We start from the raw sequence: 21,637 nt of genomic DNA on the forward strand, positions 1-21,637 counted from the left end.
TTCTGGATGTACCAGTACATGATGACGTCTTCTGAGAAGCTCAATGCAGAACACAAGCAACAGAGACTACTGTTGGTCCACAGGGCAGAGGAGAGGGAACAAACTCTCAACATAGTTTGGTTTTCCGACAAGGCATATTTCATTTGGACGTTTGGACAGTGTGGTTAATAAACAATATGTATGCTTTTGGGCTACTGAAAATCTGCAAGTGCTTTGTGAATGACATCATACTCCGAGGATTACAGTGTGGGTTGCCATTTGCAGTCACAGACTTATTGGACCTCCTTTCTTTGTACAAACTGTGAAAGAGCACAGTAACTTCATTCCACAGCTTTTTGCTGCTGTGTTGCTCTTCAACACATGTGTTTCCCACAAGATGGAGCAAGGCCACATCTAACGAACGCTGTGTTGGATTTCTTACACAAGCGTGTTGACATATAGGTCATTTCACTCAAATTTCCAGGTTTTCTCAATGACAGACAATTCTGGTCCCCAGTAGTCCTTAACTTCATTTTGTGACTTCATTTTTTATTTGGGGGTCCCTAAAGGAAACAATTTTAATGGAGCTCAGACACCAGACACATTTTTTAAAATTAGATGACTCTTCATTCAATGCAGATAATGATAGCTGTAAGAAACCCAGAAGTATCAATCTAAGATAGAAAAAAATGACTCTCCCTGGTGAGAGTATTAAAATTCTAGTGGTTAACTGCCAAAGCATTCACAACATAGTGCCATAGTTTGAAGTACTCTTGAAAAGCAGTGAGGCTTACATAATACTAGATACAGAAAGCTAGTTGAGACCAAAAATTGATAGCAGTGAGATTTCTGGGAAAATTTAAGTGTATATCGAAACGACAGGCTAAAGGGAAATGGGGGAGGTGTGTTTGTCACAGTAGAAAATACACTCAAATCCACGAAGATAGAAATTGAAGCTGCATTTAGGCAAGACTCAATATCAGGGATGGGCATAAAGTGGTACTAGGATCCATGTATTGCCCACTGGACTCATCTTCTGTTGTAACCAAAAACTTCAGAGGAAACCTAAGTTAACTTGTACATAAGTTCCTCTGTCATACTGTATCCATCGGTGGAGACATTAATCATTCAACAATCAATATGGACTATTATAGTTTTGTTGGTGGTGGGCTTGATAAGATATTCTGTGAAATATTACTAAACACCTTCTCTGAAAACTACCTGTAACAGATAGGTCAAAACCCCACTCATGATAGAAATATGTCGGATCTAAGGACAACACATAGACCTGACACCTTTGAGGATGCCACATCAAAAATGGTATTAGTGACTTTCTTTGTACAAACTGTGAAAGAGCACAGTAACTTCATTCCACAGCTTTTTGCTGCTGTGTTGCTCTTCAACACATGTGTTTCCCACAAGATGGAGCAAGGCCACATCTAATGAACGCTGTGTTGGATTTCTTACACAAGCGTGTTGACATATAGGTCATTTCACTCAAATTTCCAGGTTTTCTCAATGACAGACAATTCTGGTCCCCAGTAGTCCTTAACTTCATTTTGTGACTTCATTTTTTATTTGGGGGTCCCTAAAGGAAACAATTTTAATGGAGCTCAGACACCAGACACATTTTTTAAAATTAGATGACTCTTCATTCAATGCAGATAATGATAGCTGCAAGAAACCCAGAAGTATCAATCTAAGATAGAAAAAAATGACTCTCCCTGGTGAGAGTATTAAAATTCTAGTGGTTAACTGCCAAAGCATTCACAACATAGTGCCATAGTTTGAAGTACTCTTGAAAAGCAGTGAGGCTTACATAATACTAGATACAGAAAGCTAGTTGAGACCAAAAATTGATAGCAGTGAGATTTCTGGGAAAATTTAAGTGTATATCGAAACGACAGGCTAAAGGGAAATGGGGGAGGTGTGTTTGTCACAGTAGAAAATACACTCAAATCCACGAAGATAGAAATTGAAGCTGCATTTAGGCAAGACTCAATATCAGGGATGGGCATAAAGTGGTACTAGGATCCATGTATTGCCCACTGGACTCATCTTCTGTTGTAACCAAAAACTGCAGAGGAAACCTAAGTTAACTTGTACATAAGTTCCTCTGTCATACTGTATCCATCGGTGGAGACATTAATCATTCAACAATCAATATGGACTATTATAGTTTTGTTGGTGGTGGGCTTGATAAGATATTCTGTGAAATATTACTAAACACCTTCTCTGAAAACTACCTGTAACAGATAGGTCAAAACCCCACTCATGATAGAAATATGTCGGATCTAAGGACAACACATAGACCTGACACCTTTGAGGATGCCACATCAAAAATGGTATTAGTGACTATGTCAGAGTTGTAGCAACAATCATTACCAATGTACAAAGGACAGTGAAACAAGCAGAAAGATGTATGTGTGAGACACACTGCTAAACCCGCAGGACAGGAAAGGTAGTTTAAGTTGTGGAAAGGGTCCAAAATAAGTGGCTGTTAGTTACACTTGAACATAAAACCTTTTATTTGATTAAACATTACAAGAGCCAAGAAAAATTTCTTTTAAAAGAAAAACACAGCTTTAGTTTTGGAACTTAATTAGGAGCTGAATGCGCTGTACAATCTCATGCCTTAAAGGCAAGACCACTTTAATTTAAAAACGGCTGAAAGCCAATGACTTAAAGCCCAATCAAAATCAGTAATTTAAAAGGCAAAGCCTTATCTTAAAACAGTTCCTTAATTAGGCTTAAGGCCCAAAGAACCTGACACTTTAAGAGCAAACAACTTAAATTCATATCAGCTGAAGGCCCAACACTTAAGACTCAATAACATTAATTTTAAAAATGCCAAAGTCTTTAAGTAAAACAGTTCTTAAATTAGGCTGAAGACCCAAACCATCTGACATCTTAAGGCCAAAACAACCTTAATCTAAAAATTGGCTAGAAGCCATCCAAGTACAAACAAAAAGGACAAACAAGAAAAGGCAGTACACCCAAGGGCGTTCAGAAGTTCCAAGAGTCGGCCTGGAATTCAAATACTAATGCTCGCTTAGGTGAGGCAGGCAGGCGGCCCAACCATTGTCGATCTGATGACAACATAAATGACAGACAGTCGCCAGAGCCACCGACAAGATAAACTCCACTTCACCCAACCAGCACACAACAGGGAGTTCAATGGAAAAACCTAGAAGGTATTGGTGCCCACAAACAATTATACATTGAGCTGTCAAACTACACACCATGCTGGGCAGTGACAGCACATTGAGGAAAATACACTGCCTGAATTTATGTCAATGGCCAGGGCAGGTAACCAGAACATTAATGGCCACAAGGCAGAAGATTCCTCTGGTGTTCTGCAGTTCAAATAAACAAGTACATTTAAACTCCACTGGAGGGTGGCTAAAATTTGCCATCTTGAAAACACATGTTGTTGCTCGCGGGAATATCCCAACAGCCGACAACGAAGCCCAAATGACACAATGTCAACAGTCGTGACTTGCTGGTAGATTAAGTCAAAACTCAACTTCAACTATTGCGTGTGGACATTTTCTCGCTGCTCCATGCCAACCAACCATCTGCCCATGCCTGGAAACAGTGAAAGGACCGAATATACGTTGGCCGGTGAGATGACCAACCAATGGTGATCCCGCTCCAGACTCCCTCCAACAGATAGTTCATGTGTGTCGCCAGTGGTCAGCGAGCAGTTATCGATATGTGACACTGCTGCCGCTCACGGGCAATTAAGGCAGGAAGTTAGTGATGCCAGTAAATGGAATAAGAAAACAAGGCAGCAGTACCGTAATAGAAGAAGACAAACATTAAATGAGATAAAAGCAAGCCATGCACGGCTCAACCTCCCCCCCTCAAACATCAACCTGGGGGTGGAATAGCAAAATGAAATTGACTGCAGCTCCTTAACAAAAGCAAGACAATGGCCATGAGAAAGCCACAAGCGAGATGTTGGCTCAGACACGTCCATGCAGAGGGAAGACACCCACTGGCTAACGACATCCCTGCACTAGGAATGGACCGACCTAAGTCCCGCAAGATGACTAATTCAAGTCTCATTGCTAGGTCAAAAGTGAAAGTGAGACACCCACTCAAAACCAACCAGACAGTGGAAACACATGCCAATAGGCAACCCAACACCCGTGCACTGACAAAGGTACTGAGCTGCAGTGTCCTCAAGGTCTCTAACAGCATTAAACAAAATTCAGTGGCCCCTCCTGTCTCACCCACCATCTCCGACATGACGTCAACCAGATGGAGAATGGCAGTGCACCTACGGGCTACTAAATTCAAATAATCAAGTACATTTAAACTCCACTGGAGGGTGGCTAAAATTTGCCAACTTGAAAACATACGTTGTTGCTCGTGAGAATATCCCAACAGCCTACAATGAACCCCAAACAACACAATGTGAACAGCCATGACATGCTGATAGATTGAATCAAAACTCAACTTTCATGTCCAGGATCGGTGATCCACAGACCTCATAGCCATGGGAACAGCATCACACGCTCCGACAGTGGGCCTGACCAAACAACGCCCTGCAGAGATTTCCTTGCTGCTCCACACCAACCGACCAACTGCTCAGGCTCGGAAATGGTGAAAGGACCAAATATACATCAGCCAGTGAGATGACCAACCAAACGACCAACCAATGGTCATTCCACTCCAATCTCCCTCTGTCGGACAGTTTATTTGTGTCGCCAGTGGTCGGTGAGCACTGGCTGTGGGCACCTCAGCAGCACTCTGTCCCCGACTTCACTGCTGGTGCATCCCGAACTGACTGCCAGACACACGACAACCCAGAAATACTATTGGTCGCTCCAGAGATAGTACAACAGTGCACTTATCAATACATGCTGCTGCTGCCACTCATGGGCAAGTAAGGCAGGAAGTTAGTGATGCCAGTAAATGGAATAAGAAAATGAGGTGGCAGCACCGTAATAGAAGATGGCAAACAATAAATGGGATAAATGCGAGCCATGCATGGCTTAGTGTGTTCAGTGAACAAGAAAAAAATCAATAGTGTTATATCTCAATGAGGAACTTGAAACTTCCAGCACAAGGCAGGAGGATTTAGAGGAACTGTGGCTCAAGTGTAAAGGAATAGTTGACCATGCATTGGATAGATATTTACCCAGTAGAACAATTCATAATGGAACGGACCATCCATATTATAAAGTCACTGTAAAGACACTTCTAAAGAAACAGGGACTACTGCATAATAGGTGTGAAACAAAAAATAGGAGTATAGATAGAGAGATACTGAATGAAATGCGTTTGGGTGCCAAGAGAGCAATGCTTTGAAGCCTCCAATGACTACCATAGCAGAAATTGTGGTTGCATGCAAAGGCTGTTAGCGACGATAAAGTTAGTGTCCAGTCCCCAGTCAGCAAAAGCTGAAATGCTCAACTCTGTTTTTAAATGTTCCATTACAATGGAAAACCCAGAGAATTTCCCCAGTTCAATCTGTGTACACTGAAAAGATGAGTGAAATCAGTATTAGAGTCAGCGGTGTTCAGAAACAGCTGAAATAATTAAAACTGAACAAAGCTTCAAAGCTTGATGGTATCCATGTCAGATTCTATACTGAATTTGAGGCTGAATTAGGCCTCCTCCTAACTATAATATGATGTATATCCCTTGAACAAAAAACCATGCCCAGTACTTGGAAGAAAGCGTAGTAAAAGTAATTCATAAAACTACCATCCAATATTGTTGACATCAATTTGTTGTAGAATCTTAGGACATATTCTGAACTGAAACTTAATGAGATACCTCAGACAATGTGACCTCCTCCATGCCAACAAGCATGGATTCCAAAAACATCTATCATGTGAAAGTCATCTTACAGTTTTCTCACATGACATACTGAAAGATTTGGATTAAGGCAGTCAGGTAGATGCAGTATTTCTTGATTTCCGAAAAGCATTTCACACGTACACTTATTATCAAAAGTTTGTTCATATATGGTATTAAGTGAATTTGTGACTGAATTGATGACTTTTTGGTAGGGAAGATATAGCATGTTAACTTGTACAGAGATTATCAAATGCAGAAGTAACTTCAGGTGTGCCCCTGGGAAGTGTGTTGAGACCCTTGCTGTTCATGTTGTATATTAATGTCCTTGTGGACAATATTAATAGTAACCTCAGACTTTTTGCAGGTGATGCAATTATCTGTAATGAAGTACTGGCTTAAAGAAGCTGTGTACATATTCAGTTAGATACTGATAAGATTTCAAAGTGGTGCAAAGATTGGCAACTTGCTTACAATGTTCGGAAGTGTAAAACTGCGCACTTTACAAAACGAAACAATGTAGTATCCTATGGCTATAATATCAATGAATCACATCAGGATTCAACCAACTCTTACAAGTACCAGGGTGTAACACTTTGTAGGGATATGAAATGAAATGATCACATAGGCTCAGTTGTGGGTAAAGCAGGTGGTAGAGTTCAGTTTATTAGTAAAATACTGGAGAACTACAACCATCCTACAAAAAAGGTTGCTTACAAATCACTTGCCTGACAAGTTCTAGAATATTGCTAAAGTTGTGGGAACCATACCAAATAGGACTAACAGGGAAAATTGAACGTACACAGAGAAGGGCAGCACAATAGTCACAGGGTTGCTTTACCCATGAGAGAATGTTATCGAAATACTGAAGAAACTGAATTGGTAGACTCTTGAAGACAGGCGTAAACTAACCCAAGATAGTCTGCCAACAAAGTTTCAAGGACTGGTTTTAAATTACAACTCTAGGAATTTATTGCAACCACCTATGTATATTTGACATAGGGATTGTGAAAACAAGATTAGAATAATTACAGAATGCACAGAGGGATTCAAATAATTATGCTTCCACACACAAACACACAAACACATGTAAATGCAACTCAAACACACATGATCACAGTCCCTGGCTTATGTTGGTTTGTCTTTCTTCAATCTATCTCTTAAAATATTTCTGGGATGAGTAGTGCATAACATGTTCTCCAGAACCCAAACAATCTTTCATGAGGATGGATTCTATCAGTTTTTCCATTTTTTTATAAATAATTTTTGTCAGTATTTTAAAACCATGACGTAGGATTCAGTAATACTCACACCTGTCAGCACTGCATTCTCTGGAATCATAATTTTGACAGTCTTCCTGAATCTGAGGGTACTTTGCCTGTTTAATAAAGGCTGTCCCAGGGGTAATGGTCAATACTGTGTGATACGAGAGGAACAGTCCCTTGAAGCAGAAAGTCTAGCAAACATGGGCTCTAAATTGCATACTTTAAGAACTGTGACCACTTATTTTCAGTAGAAGAGATGTGTTCTGCAGTGGCAAAGATGAACAAGTGCTAATGGCTGTTAAGGTATTCACTTTAGAGACCATGTTTACCAGACATTTTATTCTTATTCTGGTCCATACTACCACCTCTCAAAATAGGAAAATCAAAGAACTTACAGTAGAAGAGATGTGTCCCACAGCATCAAAGGTGCTCATAGCACTTAAGATACGCATTTTGGAGCCAATATTTACTAGACCTTTTTGCTTCAAATGATTGTTCTTATCATAACACCGAAGACTGACAATTCCTCCTGGCTCTCCCAAGGATCTCAGTAATTCTGAGGAAATGCCGTCTACTGCATGGCACTTATTTGAGCTTAAGTCATTCAGTACCCTGTAAAACTCTTCTATCAATATTATAACTTCCATCTCACCTTTATCTATTTCCTCTTCTCTTTCTGTATTATTGTATTTGAGTACACTTTCCTTATTTAGACACTTTACATATTCCTTCCTCATTTCAATCTTCCCTTCTTTGCATTGTACTGGATTGTCAACTGAGTTCTTAATATTCACACATATAATTCTCTTATCTCCTAAGGTTTCTTTAATTTCCCTGGTGGCAGAATCTATCTTTCCCATAGTCATGTGTGCTTCTTCAGCCTTACTTTTGTCCTGTAGCCATTCCTGCTGTGATGTGATGTACCACTTAAACATTTTATCCATTCAACATGTAAGTCTTTGGAAAGTAGATTATGAAAAACTTCTGGCTTTTTATTGTTGATTTAATTTGATGTGCTCCATTTTAATCAAGCACAATTGCTTGTAGACATTATCTAATAATAATAATTAAAATATTTAACATACATTTATTTCCTATAATTTTAGTTTCTTTATCATTATTGACATCTCCATCATTTCAGGAAGGTGAATGCCAGTGTGCTGTGGAAGGTTTGCCAGAAGTCCCAGCAGTGCCACAGCCAACAGCTGCTGCAGAAGCAGCAAAAGAACCTGAAGCTCCAGCAGCTGAAGAGCCGCCAGCAGCAGAGGAGGCTGTAGCTGTACAAGAGCTTCAACCAGCAGAGGGGCCTGAAGCAGCAGAGGAGCCTCAAGTGGTAGAAGAAGCTGAGCCTGTCATAACTGAAGCAGCTGAGCCTGAAGTAACTGAGGCAGCTGAGCCTGAAGTAACTGAGGCAGCTGAACCTGAAGCAACAGAGGCAGCTGAGCCTGAAGTAACCGAGGAAGCTGAGGCTGAAGTAACTGAAGCAGCTGAGCCTGAAGTAACTGAAGCAGCTGAGCCTGAAGTAACTGAAGCAGCGGAGCCTGTAGTAACTGAGGCAGCAGAAGGGGCTGCTGAGGAGGCTGCTGAAGCACCAGCAGAAGCAGCTCAAGTATCTGAAGAAGCACCAGCGCCACAGGAAGAAGGAGCAACAGGTGTCTGCATATGTCCAGAAGAAGTACCCGAACCAAAAGAGGAACCAGTTTGTAGGTGTGCTTCTGCAGTAGGAGTAGCTGCACCATCACCACCGCCACCAGGTGAAGCTGCACCACCTCCAGCAGGCGAAGCTGCACCTCCAGCAGCCGAAGCTGCACCACCAAAAGCTGAACCGACAGCAAAAGTTGACACAGTGGATTATGGTCCACGAGTTGATCATATAACAGATTGTGATACAGAATTTGATGAATTCCAAGAAGTTCCTGAAGCTGTAAAGAAAGCTATAGCAGAAGAAGAAGCAGCATTGTACGCTAAGGCATTCCCGCCAGTTATGCCAGTGATCACCCGTCCTCCTCCAGCTGCTCCTACAGAGGCTCCAGCAGAAGCACCTGCAGCTGAAGCACCCGCAGCGGCAGCAGAACCGGCTGCAGCTGCTGAGCCTGGTGCAGCTGAGGCAGCTGCACCTGAAGCACCAACAGCACCACCTGAAGAAGGTGCACCTGAAGCAGCTGGACCTGAAGCAGCTGCACCTGAAGCAGCTGCACCTGAAGCAGCTGCGCCTGAAGCAGCTGCAGTGACAGCAGCACCAGCTGCAGCTGCTGGTGATCAGTCTGCACTGGATCAGTTAATCGAAATGACTAAAGCTCTTCAAGCAGCATTTGAGCACATAAGGGTAAGTAGCGTGTGTAATAAAGTTATACTTGAATATTTAGTAGATATATTTGAGTGTCTTTTTTTATCTGCACGATGTTCTGGAATTTATAAATGTCTCATAGGTACAGCAGTGCTATCCTCATTCACCTTACCAATCTGTGTGAGATTTCAGGAGTAACGATAAATGTCTTAGGAAGTGGTCACATGGACAGTTCCAAATTAAAAATTTTAGACACACATTTTAGACACAGGCTTACAGCTCATTTTTTCTTGGTGTGTTCTAGTTGAACAGCCAGAAGTGAACTATTAATACATATATGGCTGCAAAACATGACTAGCCCTTGTGACCCTGACATCTGTGTCAAGCAAGACTCCAATTTTATGACAGCTTTCTGTAGGAATAAGAGTAATAGTGATAGTAATGTCACAAATTCTCATATATGTTAAATATGTCAAAGTGTTATTTACTTAGGCTTTCTTATAAAATTTTGTGCCTTTTGGAGAATAAGATATATGTTTTGATAACTGCAGATTACCAGATTTGAGACATCCATTCATGTTTCTTACAAATTTAGAAGTTTAGAGAATGGTGAAGCTCTCAATATTCACATTTGTCCTGAATGTGCAATTGAACAAAATGCATACAAAGTGAAAGCAATTCTCCAATTTATAGAACATAACTCCATGAAGAATTTCAGGTTACATTAGTCTTCTACCCCTAAGTCATGCTGTATGTTACCTTTTGCAGTTTATAGTCTTTTTATCTTCAGTGTGGACAGCACTTCACACATATTATATTCCCAGAAGTTGCACATTTGATAGGTAATTACTAATTGCCAGTTAATTTTATTGAAATTGCCCATTATGGGAATACTTTCACGACTGTTGATATCAGCAGTGCTTATAATATATGTCATAAATGTATTGAAATTGCACATACTATTGTGTAGAGACTATTCGAACATTACTTTTTCAGTTGGATAAGCTGTCTCTATGATTCCCCTTGGAAAATTCACTTATGGAGACTTCCTACAGAATGAGCTATTGTTGTCTTTGGAAGCATTTGCATTAACCACAACAGTAAACATGTTTTATAAGCATGATGGAGTTTTTATACAATCTTCTTGTTTACTTGTGTCAACTAAATGTAATGTCCCAGACCAATTGGAGAATTTGCATGAATTTCTGAAAATTATTGTTCATTTTTCTACTGGATTGATTGTTATCCTATTCTGACATTATAATGGCTTGGCATGAGTAAGATAGTGAAGTTTTATGAGTTGTTACATGATATTGCTTTTGTTGGTTGTAATGCTGTACAAAGAAAATTATGCACTTTTCTTTCATGAAGTCATACAATAATAATGGATGCAAGACTTTGCAGAACAGTCTCTGAATGTTTCATTGTGAAACCTCACACATACATTTGTTGCAGCAGGTTTGTTTGATGGAAATTGTAATAGTGTGAACTATCAGACATTTGAAGATATACACAAACTATTACTTGAAATCCTTTTTAAAAGTTCAAGAACCAGAATTAAGTGAAGAATTTAGGAATATACTATAGGCCCCTAGATATTGTTCCCATAGGTATTGCAAAGACAAGATTAGGCTGTTGTCAATGTTCATAAAGCTATTTAAACAATCATTCTTCCCAACCCTCACATGCAAATGGATTGGAATAAACCATAGTCCATTATACTATGGAAAGAGCCTTCTACCAGGCACACCACAGCTATTTGAAGAATATAGATGTAGAAAAAAAGCACTTGTGCAGAGAAGACTGAGTTCAACATTCTGGTGGGCAAATTCAGTTTCAATTTCTCTGGACACAAATCTGCTCCCTAACTAGTACAACATATTTATTTTTGAGCTTTCAGATTCAATTTTCCACGTTATTATTTTTTATTCTGTAGTAACTACTCATAAATTAGCATATGATGCCAGTTCACAACAGTGCCTTATATATTACAAATTACACATTTGGACGATGGATTTACAACAAATCGATGCATATGGTCATAAGGACAGTTACAGTCTTGAATTGGTTGTAGTGTTGCCACTGTTTTGTTTCATCAATATTCAACTTGATTGTTGTGTAACAAGTCTTTCTACTTATTAATTTCGCTCTGCAGTGTAAGATATTTGATATGATCTGTCTGAAATTTTAAATTTATTAGTTAATAACCAGAGAAATGTAACGGTAATAGTCATTTTGTTTGTTGTATTGAGGTACCTTTTCTTTTACCTTTTCTTCTGCTACCTCATTACTGTGAATTCCCATGTGTGGTTAAGTTTGTTGTAAGATTTCTGTTCCTAAGAATGCTGAGGTCATCTTGGCTAACATTGCTAAACTACTATTGCAGTGTTTTTATATCTGTGGGGTGTGATTGTTAAAATTTAAATCTTATGCAAGTTTATTTTTTGTACAGAGAAAATTCATTCCTGTAGATGAATTGTGTGAGCACTGGATGACTATTGAATATATTAATGTTACTGGAACTTTTCAATTGGTTATCATAACACTACATGCTCAAAGTACATGTATGTGCACTGTATCAGACTTTGAGAAAGCTCAAATCATTGTCATGAGGGACATGGGAGCATCATACTGATAGTTCACCACACATAAAGTTGACTATAGTGTGATGAGTGCAAAATGAGTGGTGATGAGATGGATTCAGGACAGCAGTGGGGAAGGGTGAATAGGCATGGGTCCTTCCAGAACAGTTACACAACTTGAAAGTCACAGGATTGTTTGACTGTCTCTGGTAAATAGATGGGAGACATCATTTGAGATACAGGCAGAAGTTACAGCCAGAGTGTCACCACGGACCATCAGGAGAAGATTACTTGAAGCAGGGTTGTGATCTTGAAATCCTTTTTAAAAGTTCAAGAAGCAGAATTAAGTGAAGAATTTAGGAATATACTATAGGCTCCTAGATATTGTTCCTATAGGGATTGCAAAGACAAGATGAGGCTGATGTCAGTATACCACAGGCAATAGAGATTTGCATGATATAGAAGCCATAGTCACTACTAACACGGAGGCATTCTTTGACCTTCAGTGATGAGTGTTGCTTCTATTTGTTTTAGTCAGCCAGCATGTCTATAGATGATCTGATGAAAGGTCACAGAAAGCAGTGATTCTTGAGATCCATCCTTCTCCAACTCCTGGAATATTCGTATGGAGAGCTATTGTATATGACAGTAATTGTAAAACATATTCTTATAACCTCCATGGCCAGGATATCAAATGTCTTATTCCAGCTCGGTAAGATAAGACTACAGTTAACAGAAATGCCCTGTGGAATGTACAGTGGCCAACGATTGGTGTAAGGAGTCACCCCTGTTTTGCTAATGGCCTTGTCAAAGAGGGTGCAGAACTGAGCAGAGGTTCAAAGCATCCTCTTGCTCTTTGGGTGAGAAACTGCCAATAAAAGCCAGAAACATCATCATTGATTAGTAAAAGGAGGGTGCAGAAGCAATTGTAAACCAATGTATTAAGGCCACATAAAGTGTATCTACAAACATGCAGCCTGAAATAGAAAAAGTATTGCAATGATCTACTTACTGAAAAGAGATTCCAGACTAGTCCTCCATTCAGATCTGTGGAAGGGGACTAGGAAGGGGGAGGTAAGCTTTTGAATATGACTTTACAATGAATAAATGAGAAATGTCTGTGAGACAGAGCCTGGGATGTCAGAAGTCTAAGTGTGCTAGGAAACTATTGAATCTGAAAAGGGAAATGTAAAGGCTCAATCAAGATAGAGTGTGTTTCAGCGAAGCGAAAACAAAAGAAGATAAAGATATCTGATCATATGAATATATGGTAATATCAGAAACATAAGAAAATGATGTAGTGGGAAGTAGACCGAGTGAGGTGGCACAGTGATTAGCCCACTGGATTTGCATTCAGGAGGACAACAGTTCAAACCCACGTCCAGCCATCCTGATTTAGGTTTTCTGTGATTTCCCTAAATTGCTTCAGGCAAATGCCCAGATGATTCCTTTGAAAGGGTACAGTTGACCTCCTTCCCCATCCTTCCCTAATAAGATGGGACCGATGACCTTGCTGTTTGGTCCCCTCCCCCAAAACCAACCAGCACCTGCGTCTCACAGTGGATGGACAAGGGATAGGAGTAGGATTCATTATGAATAGAAAAGTAGTACAGAAAATGAGTTACTGTGAATAGTTCAATGACAGCATTACTCTCATCAGGAGTGACAACAAATCAATGCCAACAACAGTGGTTGGAATACACATGTCAAGACAAAGGAATAGAGGAATTATGTGAAGACATTTAATAGTTATGTCAGTATGTAAAGTGAGATGAAAATATGATAGTCATGGAGGATTGGAATGCTAGAGGCAGGAATAGAAGAAAGAGTTGTGGGAAAAATGGGCCTCAGTAGTAGGAGTTAGGGAAGACATAAGTTAATTGAGTTATTTAATGTTTTGTTTTGATGACATTTAACAGCCATTAAGTAATTGAAAAATTGATTTTAACCATCAGCTGTTTTTATTTGAAATTTAATATCTACCAGTTTCGGTCGTGGATCATATTCACAGGGTATAAGGCACCTGATCTGTTTTTGCCTTATATCCAAATTTAATATCTACCAGTTTCAGTCATGGATCATATTCACAGGGTATAATGCACCTGATCTGTTTTTGCCTTATATCCAAACTGGTAGATATTAATGTTCAAATAAAAACAAGTGATAGTTAAAATCGATGTTTTCAATTTTTATGTTGCGTTCTGCAATAAAGTTTAGCTATTGAATTTCTCTGAAGCTGTAGATACTGTAATGATGAATAACACAGTGGGCAGTTCAGTGTAAGAAGAAAGAACATCTCTAAAAACTGGACATGTGTGAATAGGACTCGCACTCTAGCATTCTGTACAAACTTGATTACATGTATAAATAAGAATAAGAATTTCATGTGGCTCAGTGCCCTTTCCTATTGTCACCACTTCAGCAACTTGCAAGTTCCTAATATACCCCCTGTTACCCAGCCAGGGAAAGGGACCTACAGTTTAACAGGGAATCTGAACCATGTGTTATTTCTGGAGATGCCTCACATCATTGACAGCTGAAGGCTAAGTTAAAATGAAGACTGAAAAATTCTTGGTCCAAATGAGAATCTATCCTGAGACTCCTTGGTCTCCACGCGCACACTTTACTGCTAAGACAACAATGCCCAACATGTGCAGGGTATGGCAAAAAAGACCTCCAATATTTCAAAAGATAAACAAATTAAAAAAGATACAGAGAAAGTGCTTTTATTTATGAATGACAAATACTACACCATTTTACATCAGTTGGTTTTGAAAATTGTGTCTCATAAATGGTGTCCTCCATTGCTGAAACATTGACAGAGCCTTTCCTGGAAATTGTCCATAGTTCTTTATGTCATTTCTGGCAGAATGACAGCCAATTCCTGGGTGATTGCCTCCTTAAGTGGTTACAGGGTTGTGGAATGATGTTAGTACACTTGGGAATTTAAGTGTTCCCAAAGAAAAAAAAATCACAAAGTGATAAATCAGGTGACTCTGGAGGACACATGGTATCTCATTTCAAAGAGAGAAGATATCTAGGAAACAACTTCCACAAAATTTCTAGAGAATGCTGAGAAGTGTGAGGTGTGGCTCTGTCTTGTTCTTGTTCAAACCAGATTTCTTCCTCTTCATGGTCTCCAACAAACAGGATTCACTTAGGATAGAGGAAGGTCTCTATCATGTGACAGTAACAGTTTGTATTAATAATTACCATTATACCACCTTCTTCATAACAATACTGATCCCTCAAACCAAATTGTGCAATGGTGCACCAAACTGTTACACAATGGCTATGAAGTGGTCACTGGTAATGTTCCTAAGGGTTTTCTGCAGCCCTGCAGTGGAAATTTCTTTTATTTATGACACTTGACAAGTGAAAGTTTGTCTGACCAGAAGAAATCGAAACAGTACTAGGGCAATGTTATGAAGAACTTCTTCACACACAGCTCTGTGAGTTCCAGAATCACTCTCACTTAATTATTCAGTATCCATTGTTTTATATGGATGCATGTGAAGATCTCCATGCAGGATTTGTATTACACTCATAATAGACAGCTGTATGTTTCAAGTGAGCAACACTATGGACATTACTGGATGGACACTCTCACACATGCCACTTTTTCCGGCTTTTCTACAATCCAAGGTTTGCAAGTAGTGTCTCTTTTCAGTGCAGAACATGATGTTCTGAAGTTTGATATCCAAACTTGAATATTGTAACAGATCATGGCAGCCTAGTTCAAAACGAATTCCAAATACTCACTGAGTAGTAATCACTAAACCACTATCTTGAATTTAAGGCTCCACAAGAAGCCCATGGAGGTGATCCAGCCAATCCATTGTGCCTACTGGAAATGGCACATACATGACTATTGATAGATAACCTTCCTCACATCAGTACTGCAGCACAGCTCACATAGTAGCCTCTCCAAATATGGAAGCTCTTTTTGCTGGACACTGTATACAGATAGTTCATCTGTAGATTTAAATGAGTGAGTTCTTAATTTCAGAATATGTGACATAAATGACCATATCTTTTTATTGCATTGACTTAGAAGCTTAACAAGGGCAGAAGATCAACTGGACAGTCAACTGGGAGAATATCCGGGAGGCTTCAGGAAAACTAGATTTTGTGCTGAACAGATCCTCAACCTTAGAACCATACTGGCATTCTGCAAGATGAGAAATCGCAAAGTGGTTGTCACCTTTGTTGATTTCAAGAAGGCCTATGACTCTGTTGCTAGAGAAACACTTAACAGAATGCTGCAGGAATTAGGACTAGACAACAAAACCCTCAGACTCATTCTAGAAACCTTAATAAACACCCATTCGAAGGTCAAATTTAGAGGTAAGATCTCAAAAAGCTTCAAGATAAAAACTGTAAAAACTGGAGTGAGACAAGGGGATGGACTCTCCCCTCTTCTCTTCAACTGTGTCCTTGAAAAGGTTGTGAGAGAATGGCGCAAAGAATAGACCAATTTGGGTGTCCAGAGTGGTGTCTACCTGGGCCATAAGAATGAAGGACTGATTGTAGATTTCCTGGCTTTTGCAGATGACATGGCACTGATTGCTGATTCTCTTGAAATGACAACAGAATACAGGCAGCCAAAGTGCGTCGTCAAGTGTCGCTGGAGAAACCAGAGTTCTTCATCAACATCAAAGAAGCTAACAAAGTGATATTACTAGATCAGGGAAAGATCAAAAGGACTGAGAAATTTAAGTATCTCGGTGAATGGATGGAACCCAACTTATCAGGAAAAATGTCATTATTCATGAGAATCAACAAGTTGGAACCAGCCTATTGACTGACTACGAACACCTACAACAAGAAATGCCTGTCACGCAACCTGAAACATAAGCACTACACATCAGTCATGACCAGAAGCCCTGTATGCCATGGAATGTGTTTCTGGGAACCAGAGAGGTCTGATGGAGAAATTGGAAATCAGGGAGAGGGGAATCCTCAGGAAGATCCTAGGCCCAGTGGAAGAAGCTGTGAAATTCAGAAGACGGATTAACTCGGAGCTCTACGAACATATCAAGAGGCTCTCTAACTGTGCAAGAAAAAGAAGGGTAGCTTTGTATAGCCATGTTTCAAGATTGCCGCCAAACAGATTGACCAACCGTCTGTTCGCTTTCAGGCAAAACAAGAAGATTCACACCACTTGGCTGACAGAAACCGAGAAGAACATCAGTCTGTGAGACACACACTGAAGGAAGTCCAAGGATTTCAGGAAAAGCCCCAAAGAAAAGGTACCCCCTGGACAGAAGACACAAAGGTGTTACACCAACAGAGGATGCGACAGTACTGGTCAAAGATCAAAGCCCAACAGTTCAACAAGCGTAGTCCAAAGTAGGCCCATTTGAAACAAGAAGAAGAAGAAATAAATGAAAAAGCATCTTAACTGTTGAACAGACTGACAGTTACACAGACAGAAAAGCAAGTGATCCTGTAAAGATTTCATTTCTACTGATCATAGTAAGGAACCCTAGAAAGGACAATTACAGAAATACAACACACAAATTTAGGCACAAGGAAGATAATTGCATAGAAACTTTGAGTAAAAGAAAAAAATACTTTATTTTGTTGATGAAAGAAATAAGTACAGAAATGTTCAGGAAAATACGGGAACATTGCAGTATAAGTTACTCAGGAATGAATGAATAAGAAGTGCCTGGAAGCCAAAGCAGAATGCCTGCAGGAAGAATGTGAATGAGTAGAAAAGGGAAGGGTCATCATAAGGAGAGATTCAGCACATAGAAAGGTAAAAACAACCTTCAGTGAAATTAAACATAATGTCAACATTAAGGAAGGTAGAAACTGTTTGATGGTGTAGTAGAACAAGAAATGAAAGAAGAAATGAGAGTCACAGTTAACATAGCTTTGTTATTCTTATGATTAAATAGAGCAGAATGCATTAACAGCATTCCTTTGTAATTTTTAAGATCATTGGTGGAAGTGGCAACGAAATGATTATTCAAGCTGATGTGTAAAATCTGTCAGACAGGAGACATACCATCAGACTTACTTAAAAATATCATCAACACAATCCCTTAGATAGCAACGTCAGATAAGTCTGATAATTATCATACAATCAGCTTAACAGTTCATGCATCCTAATTTCTGATAAGAATAATATACAAAAGAAAGGAAAAGGAAGTTGAGAATAGAGGTAATTCTGATGTAGTATTTGATGTTTAAAGCAAGGCCTGAGGAAAATCAAGAATTTATTGACCTGGGAGGGAAAGGGGGGGGGGGGGGAGAGAAAAAAAGGAAGGAAGCTTGGTGTTTAATATTCTGTTGACATTTTGGACATTAGAGCCAGTGCAAGAGCTTGGAATGTTTCAAGGATGGAGAAGGCAATCGCTTATGCTCTTTTGAAGGAACTGTCCTGTCATTTACCTGGAGCAATTTAGGAAAATTATGGAAAACCTAAATCTGGATTTGAACCATCATCGTCCTGAATGTGAACCCAGGACCTAGAGAGTGTTTCACAATGTAAAAAGGTGCAAGATGTATAAAATTCTCAGAAAATATGTTTAAGCTGTAGGGATTGACATGTAATATATAATACAAGTTGATTATTACCATATGGTACCCAATTTTATAGAAATGATGTTCAGACTGCACACTGCAGGATTTGCAAAATTATAAATGTAGTGTCATGACTTGCTGTTAGGCACTGGTACTGGTATGGTGATGTAGGGCTGAAACACAAGTGCCAGTATGCATTATAGTTGCAGATAATCACCACAAGCATGGATAAGATGAGCAGTCCTTTACTCATAAAGCTGTTTTATCAAAACAACAGTAGTAGTGCTGCTGCTCTTCACAAGTATCAATCCATTATAAGTATATGGAGAGGGCCTCTTTTCTCACCAGGTTTGAAGAACATGATTCAGAAGTTTGAATTAACTCACAATGTGGGAATTGGTGCTGGGAGCTGCTCTTCACAAGTATCAATCCATTATAGGTATATGGAGAGGGCCTCTTTTCTCACCAGGTTTGAAGAACATGATTCAGAAGTTTGAATTAACTCACAATTTGGCAATTGGTGCTGGGATAGACCAGTGGCCAGTTGCACCACAAATTGTTCAAGAAGTTACTGTTGCCATTGTTGAGTAATTTGGACACATTGTATGATCTTATTGCTAAGTAATTTGGACACATTATATGATCTTTAAACAGTGCATGAAGTGTGTCATGCATGACAACAGAACATTCCGTGGTCCACTATTGGAAAAGTGCTGCAAATAATTGTGAAATGGTATCTCCAGTTCCAGGCTGTTGTGGATGTAGATTGTCATCACATTGAGCAACATTTGTAACCTGGAACATAAACATGGTGTGCAGTTAATGAATGTTATCCTCTCATGTGGAAATTAAAATGTGTATCTGTCAATGGTTATTCATTATTTCCCTTCTGCATGTCATTAAAAATCTTTCCACAAAGTTCCATTGTTCTACGATCATTTGTTTTTTATGGGGGCCATATCAAGTAGTGAAAGTTTGATTATAACCACTGTGTAAAGAAACCAAGAGTGAACAATCAAAATGGAAGATCAAGAACACAGTACTCAAATTAAAAAGGATGTAAGACAGTTACGCAGTCCCCAGTCTATACACCTGAGAAGTGATGATGAAAATTTAAGAATGACTCAAGAGTGGGAGAAAATGAACAATGATAAGATTCACTGATAACTTCACTATCCTTAATGAAAGTGAGAAGAATTGCAGGACCTGTTATTGGAATGAATTACCTAATGAATGCAGAATATGTAGTGACAGGAAACAAAAGAAAGAGAAGTAGAACATAGAGTATCAGAAATGAGATTAGTGATAAATTTAAATATTCAAAGTTAAGGAATTCTGCTACCGTGGAAGCAAAATAAAATGTGAAAAATGAAGCAAAGAGGACACAAAAGTCTGACTAGTAAAGGCAAAGAGGAATTCCTGGCCAAAAGAAGCCTTCTTCTAGTACAAAAAGATGTGATGGGGACACACATACTTTTATACCAGTCTCTAGCCAGCAGTCTTCATGACCTGATGTCATGTGTTTCAGATACAGTAAGGAATTCTTTAAGACGACTCATTGAGGCTGTTTTCTTCCATGCCACAGTGAATACAAGAGTGTATTCTTGACCATGAGGGGTCACATCTCGTACTGATGCTGATGACGGGTATAACTTTTGAATGGAATGAAAGTCCCATCATTTGGAATGGAAGTCGCATCACTTAATATCTGTTATGTGACCAACTTCTCACAAACTTTGGTAAATATCAAACTGGTGCTCCATGTGGTGTAATCTTTCCATTTTCATCGGTGCAGTTTGTAGAGCTGACACTGAGATCTTGGTACCATGACTTAGTGTGTACACAAAGAGTACCATGACTTAGTATGGATGCAAAGCTAATATGATGCAAGATTTATTCTTTGGCCTGAACTTAGGCATGAAACTCACTGTAACACCATCAAGGTTTTTGCTGGAGGGAAAAGAGTCAGCTGTATTTCCATCACCTGCAGTTCATTTCTTTCTACGAGGGCGGTTCAGAAAGTAACCTCCGATTGGTCACAGTGCGGGTTGTGGGGGGAGTAGCGACGCCATCTGTGCGTTCATGCACTCAACAGGTCATTCGGCATCAAGCCGTGGTCGAGTGAACGTCGTACCTGCGCTAGTTTAGTTTTTGTGGCAGTTTGAAATGTGTGCTGCAATAGAAAACCCCGCCAAATGTGAAGTGCGTGCTGTCATGAGGTTTTTTACAGCCAAAGGATATTCTGCAGCAGCTATTCATCATGAGCTTTGTGCCGTGTACGGACCAAGAGTTATGAGTGAAGGAGTTGTCCGTGAATGGGTACGTTTATTTAAAAGTGGACGAGAAAACGTTCATGATGAAGAGAGGAGTGGTAGACCATCATTGGTGACTGACGAACTCGTTCAGACAGTTGATGCAAAAGTTCCTGAAAATTGACGTTTCTCAATGTCGGAGTTGTCTACTGGTTTTCCACAGATTTCTAAGACTCTCTTGTACGAGATAGTGACAGCAAGATTGGGTTACCGTAAGTTCTGTGCACGATGGGTGCCCAAAATTCTTACCGACCACCACAAAACTCAAAGAATGGCCTCTGCATTAGACTTTCTGTCACGTTATGAGGACGAAGGAGAACCATTGTTAAACAGAATCGTGACCGGTGACGAAACCTGGATTAAGTACGTGAACCCTGAGACAAAAGAACAATCAAAGATGTGGGCACATTCAAATTCGCCTACCAAACCAAGAAAAGCCTCGCAAGATTTTTCTGCCAGAAAACTGATGGCAACGGTGTTTTGGGATACCAAAGGGGTGTTGTTGGTTGAATTCATGGAACGTGGTACAACCATTAATCAAGACGTGTACTGGGAAACAATAAAAAAGTTACGACGGGCTATACAGAACAAACGCCGTGGTATGCTGACTTCCGGTATCGTTTTTTTGCGCGATATCGCCCGTCCTCACTCTGCTCGCAGAACAACGGCCCTTCTTGAGTCCTTCAAGTGGGACGTTATCAACCATCCACCTTACAGCCCAGACCTGGCGCCAAGTGATTATCACCTCTTCATGCATTTGAAGAAATGGCTCGGGTCACAGCGGTTTGATGACGACGAAGAGCTCAGAGATGCGGTCACAGGCTGGCTCCAGGCACAAGCGGGTGATTTTTATGCAGAAGGAATTTC

At 39.8% G+C, this 21,637-nt stretch overlaps 1 protein-coding gene across 1 annotated transcript; it reads left to right on the plus strand.

Annotated features, from left to right (window-relative positions):
• Positions 1-4,030: 4,030 nt before the first annotated feature.
• Positions 4,031-9,526, plus strand: LOC124795786 (skin secretory protein xP2-like). The gene is made up of 3 exons (XM_047259867.1): positions 4,031-4,147; positions 8,197-9,381; positions 9,485-9,526. The coding sequence occupies exons 1-3, from the start codon at positions 4,031-4,033 to the stop codon at positions 9,524-9,526; spliced, it is 1,344 nt and encodes a 447-aa protein (XP_047115823.1).
• The last annotated feature ends 12,111 nt before the right edge of the window (positions 9,527-21,637 follow it).

This window comes from Schistocerca piceifrons, chromosome 4 (genome assembly GCF_021461385.2).
Source record: "Schistocerca piceifrons isolate TAMUIC-IGC-003096 chromosome 4, iqSchPice1.1, whole genome shotgun sequence".
Taxonomy (NCBI): Eukaryota; Metazoa; Arthropoda; class Insecta; order Orthoptera; family Acrididae; genus Schistocerca; species Schistocerca piceifrons.

What these genes read in the sequence shown, in the direction of transcription:
- LOC124795786 (XM_047259867.1), top strand. Translation starts at nt 4,031, where the DNA reads ATGACTAATTCAAGTCTCATTGCTAGGTCAAAAGTGAAAGTGAGACAC. An exon ending in ACACCCGTGCACTGACAAAG is followed by an intron (nt 4,148 to 8,196) that starts GTACTGAGCTGC and finishes CCATCATTTCAG; the next exon opens with GAAGGTGAATGCCAGTGTGC. An exon ending in CAGCATTTGAGCACATAAGG is followed by an intron (nt 9,382 to 9,484) that starts GTAAGTAGCGTG and finishes AATGTCTCATAG; the next exon opens with GTACAGCAGTGCTATCCTCA.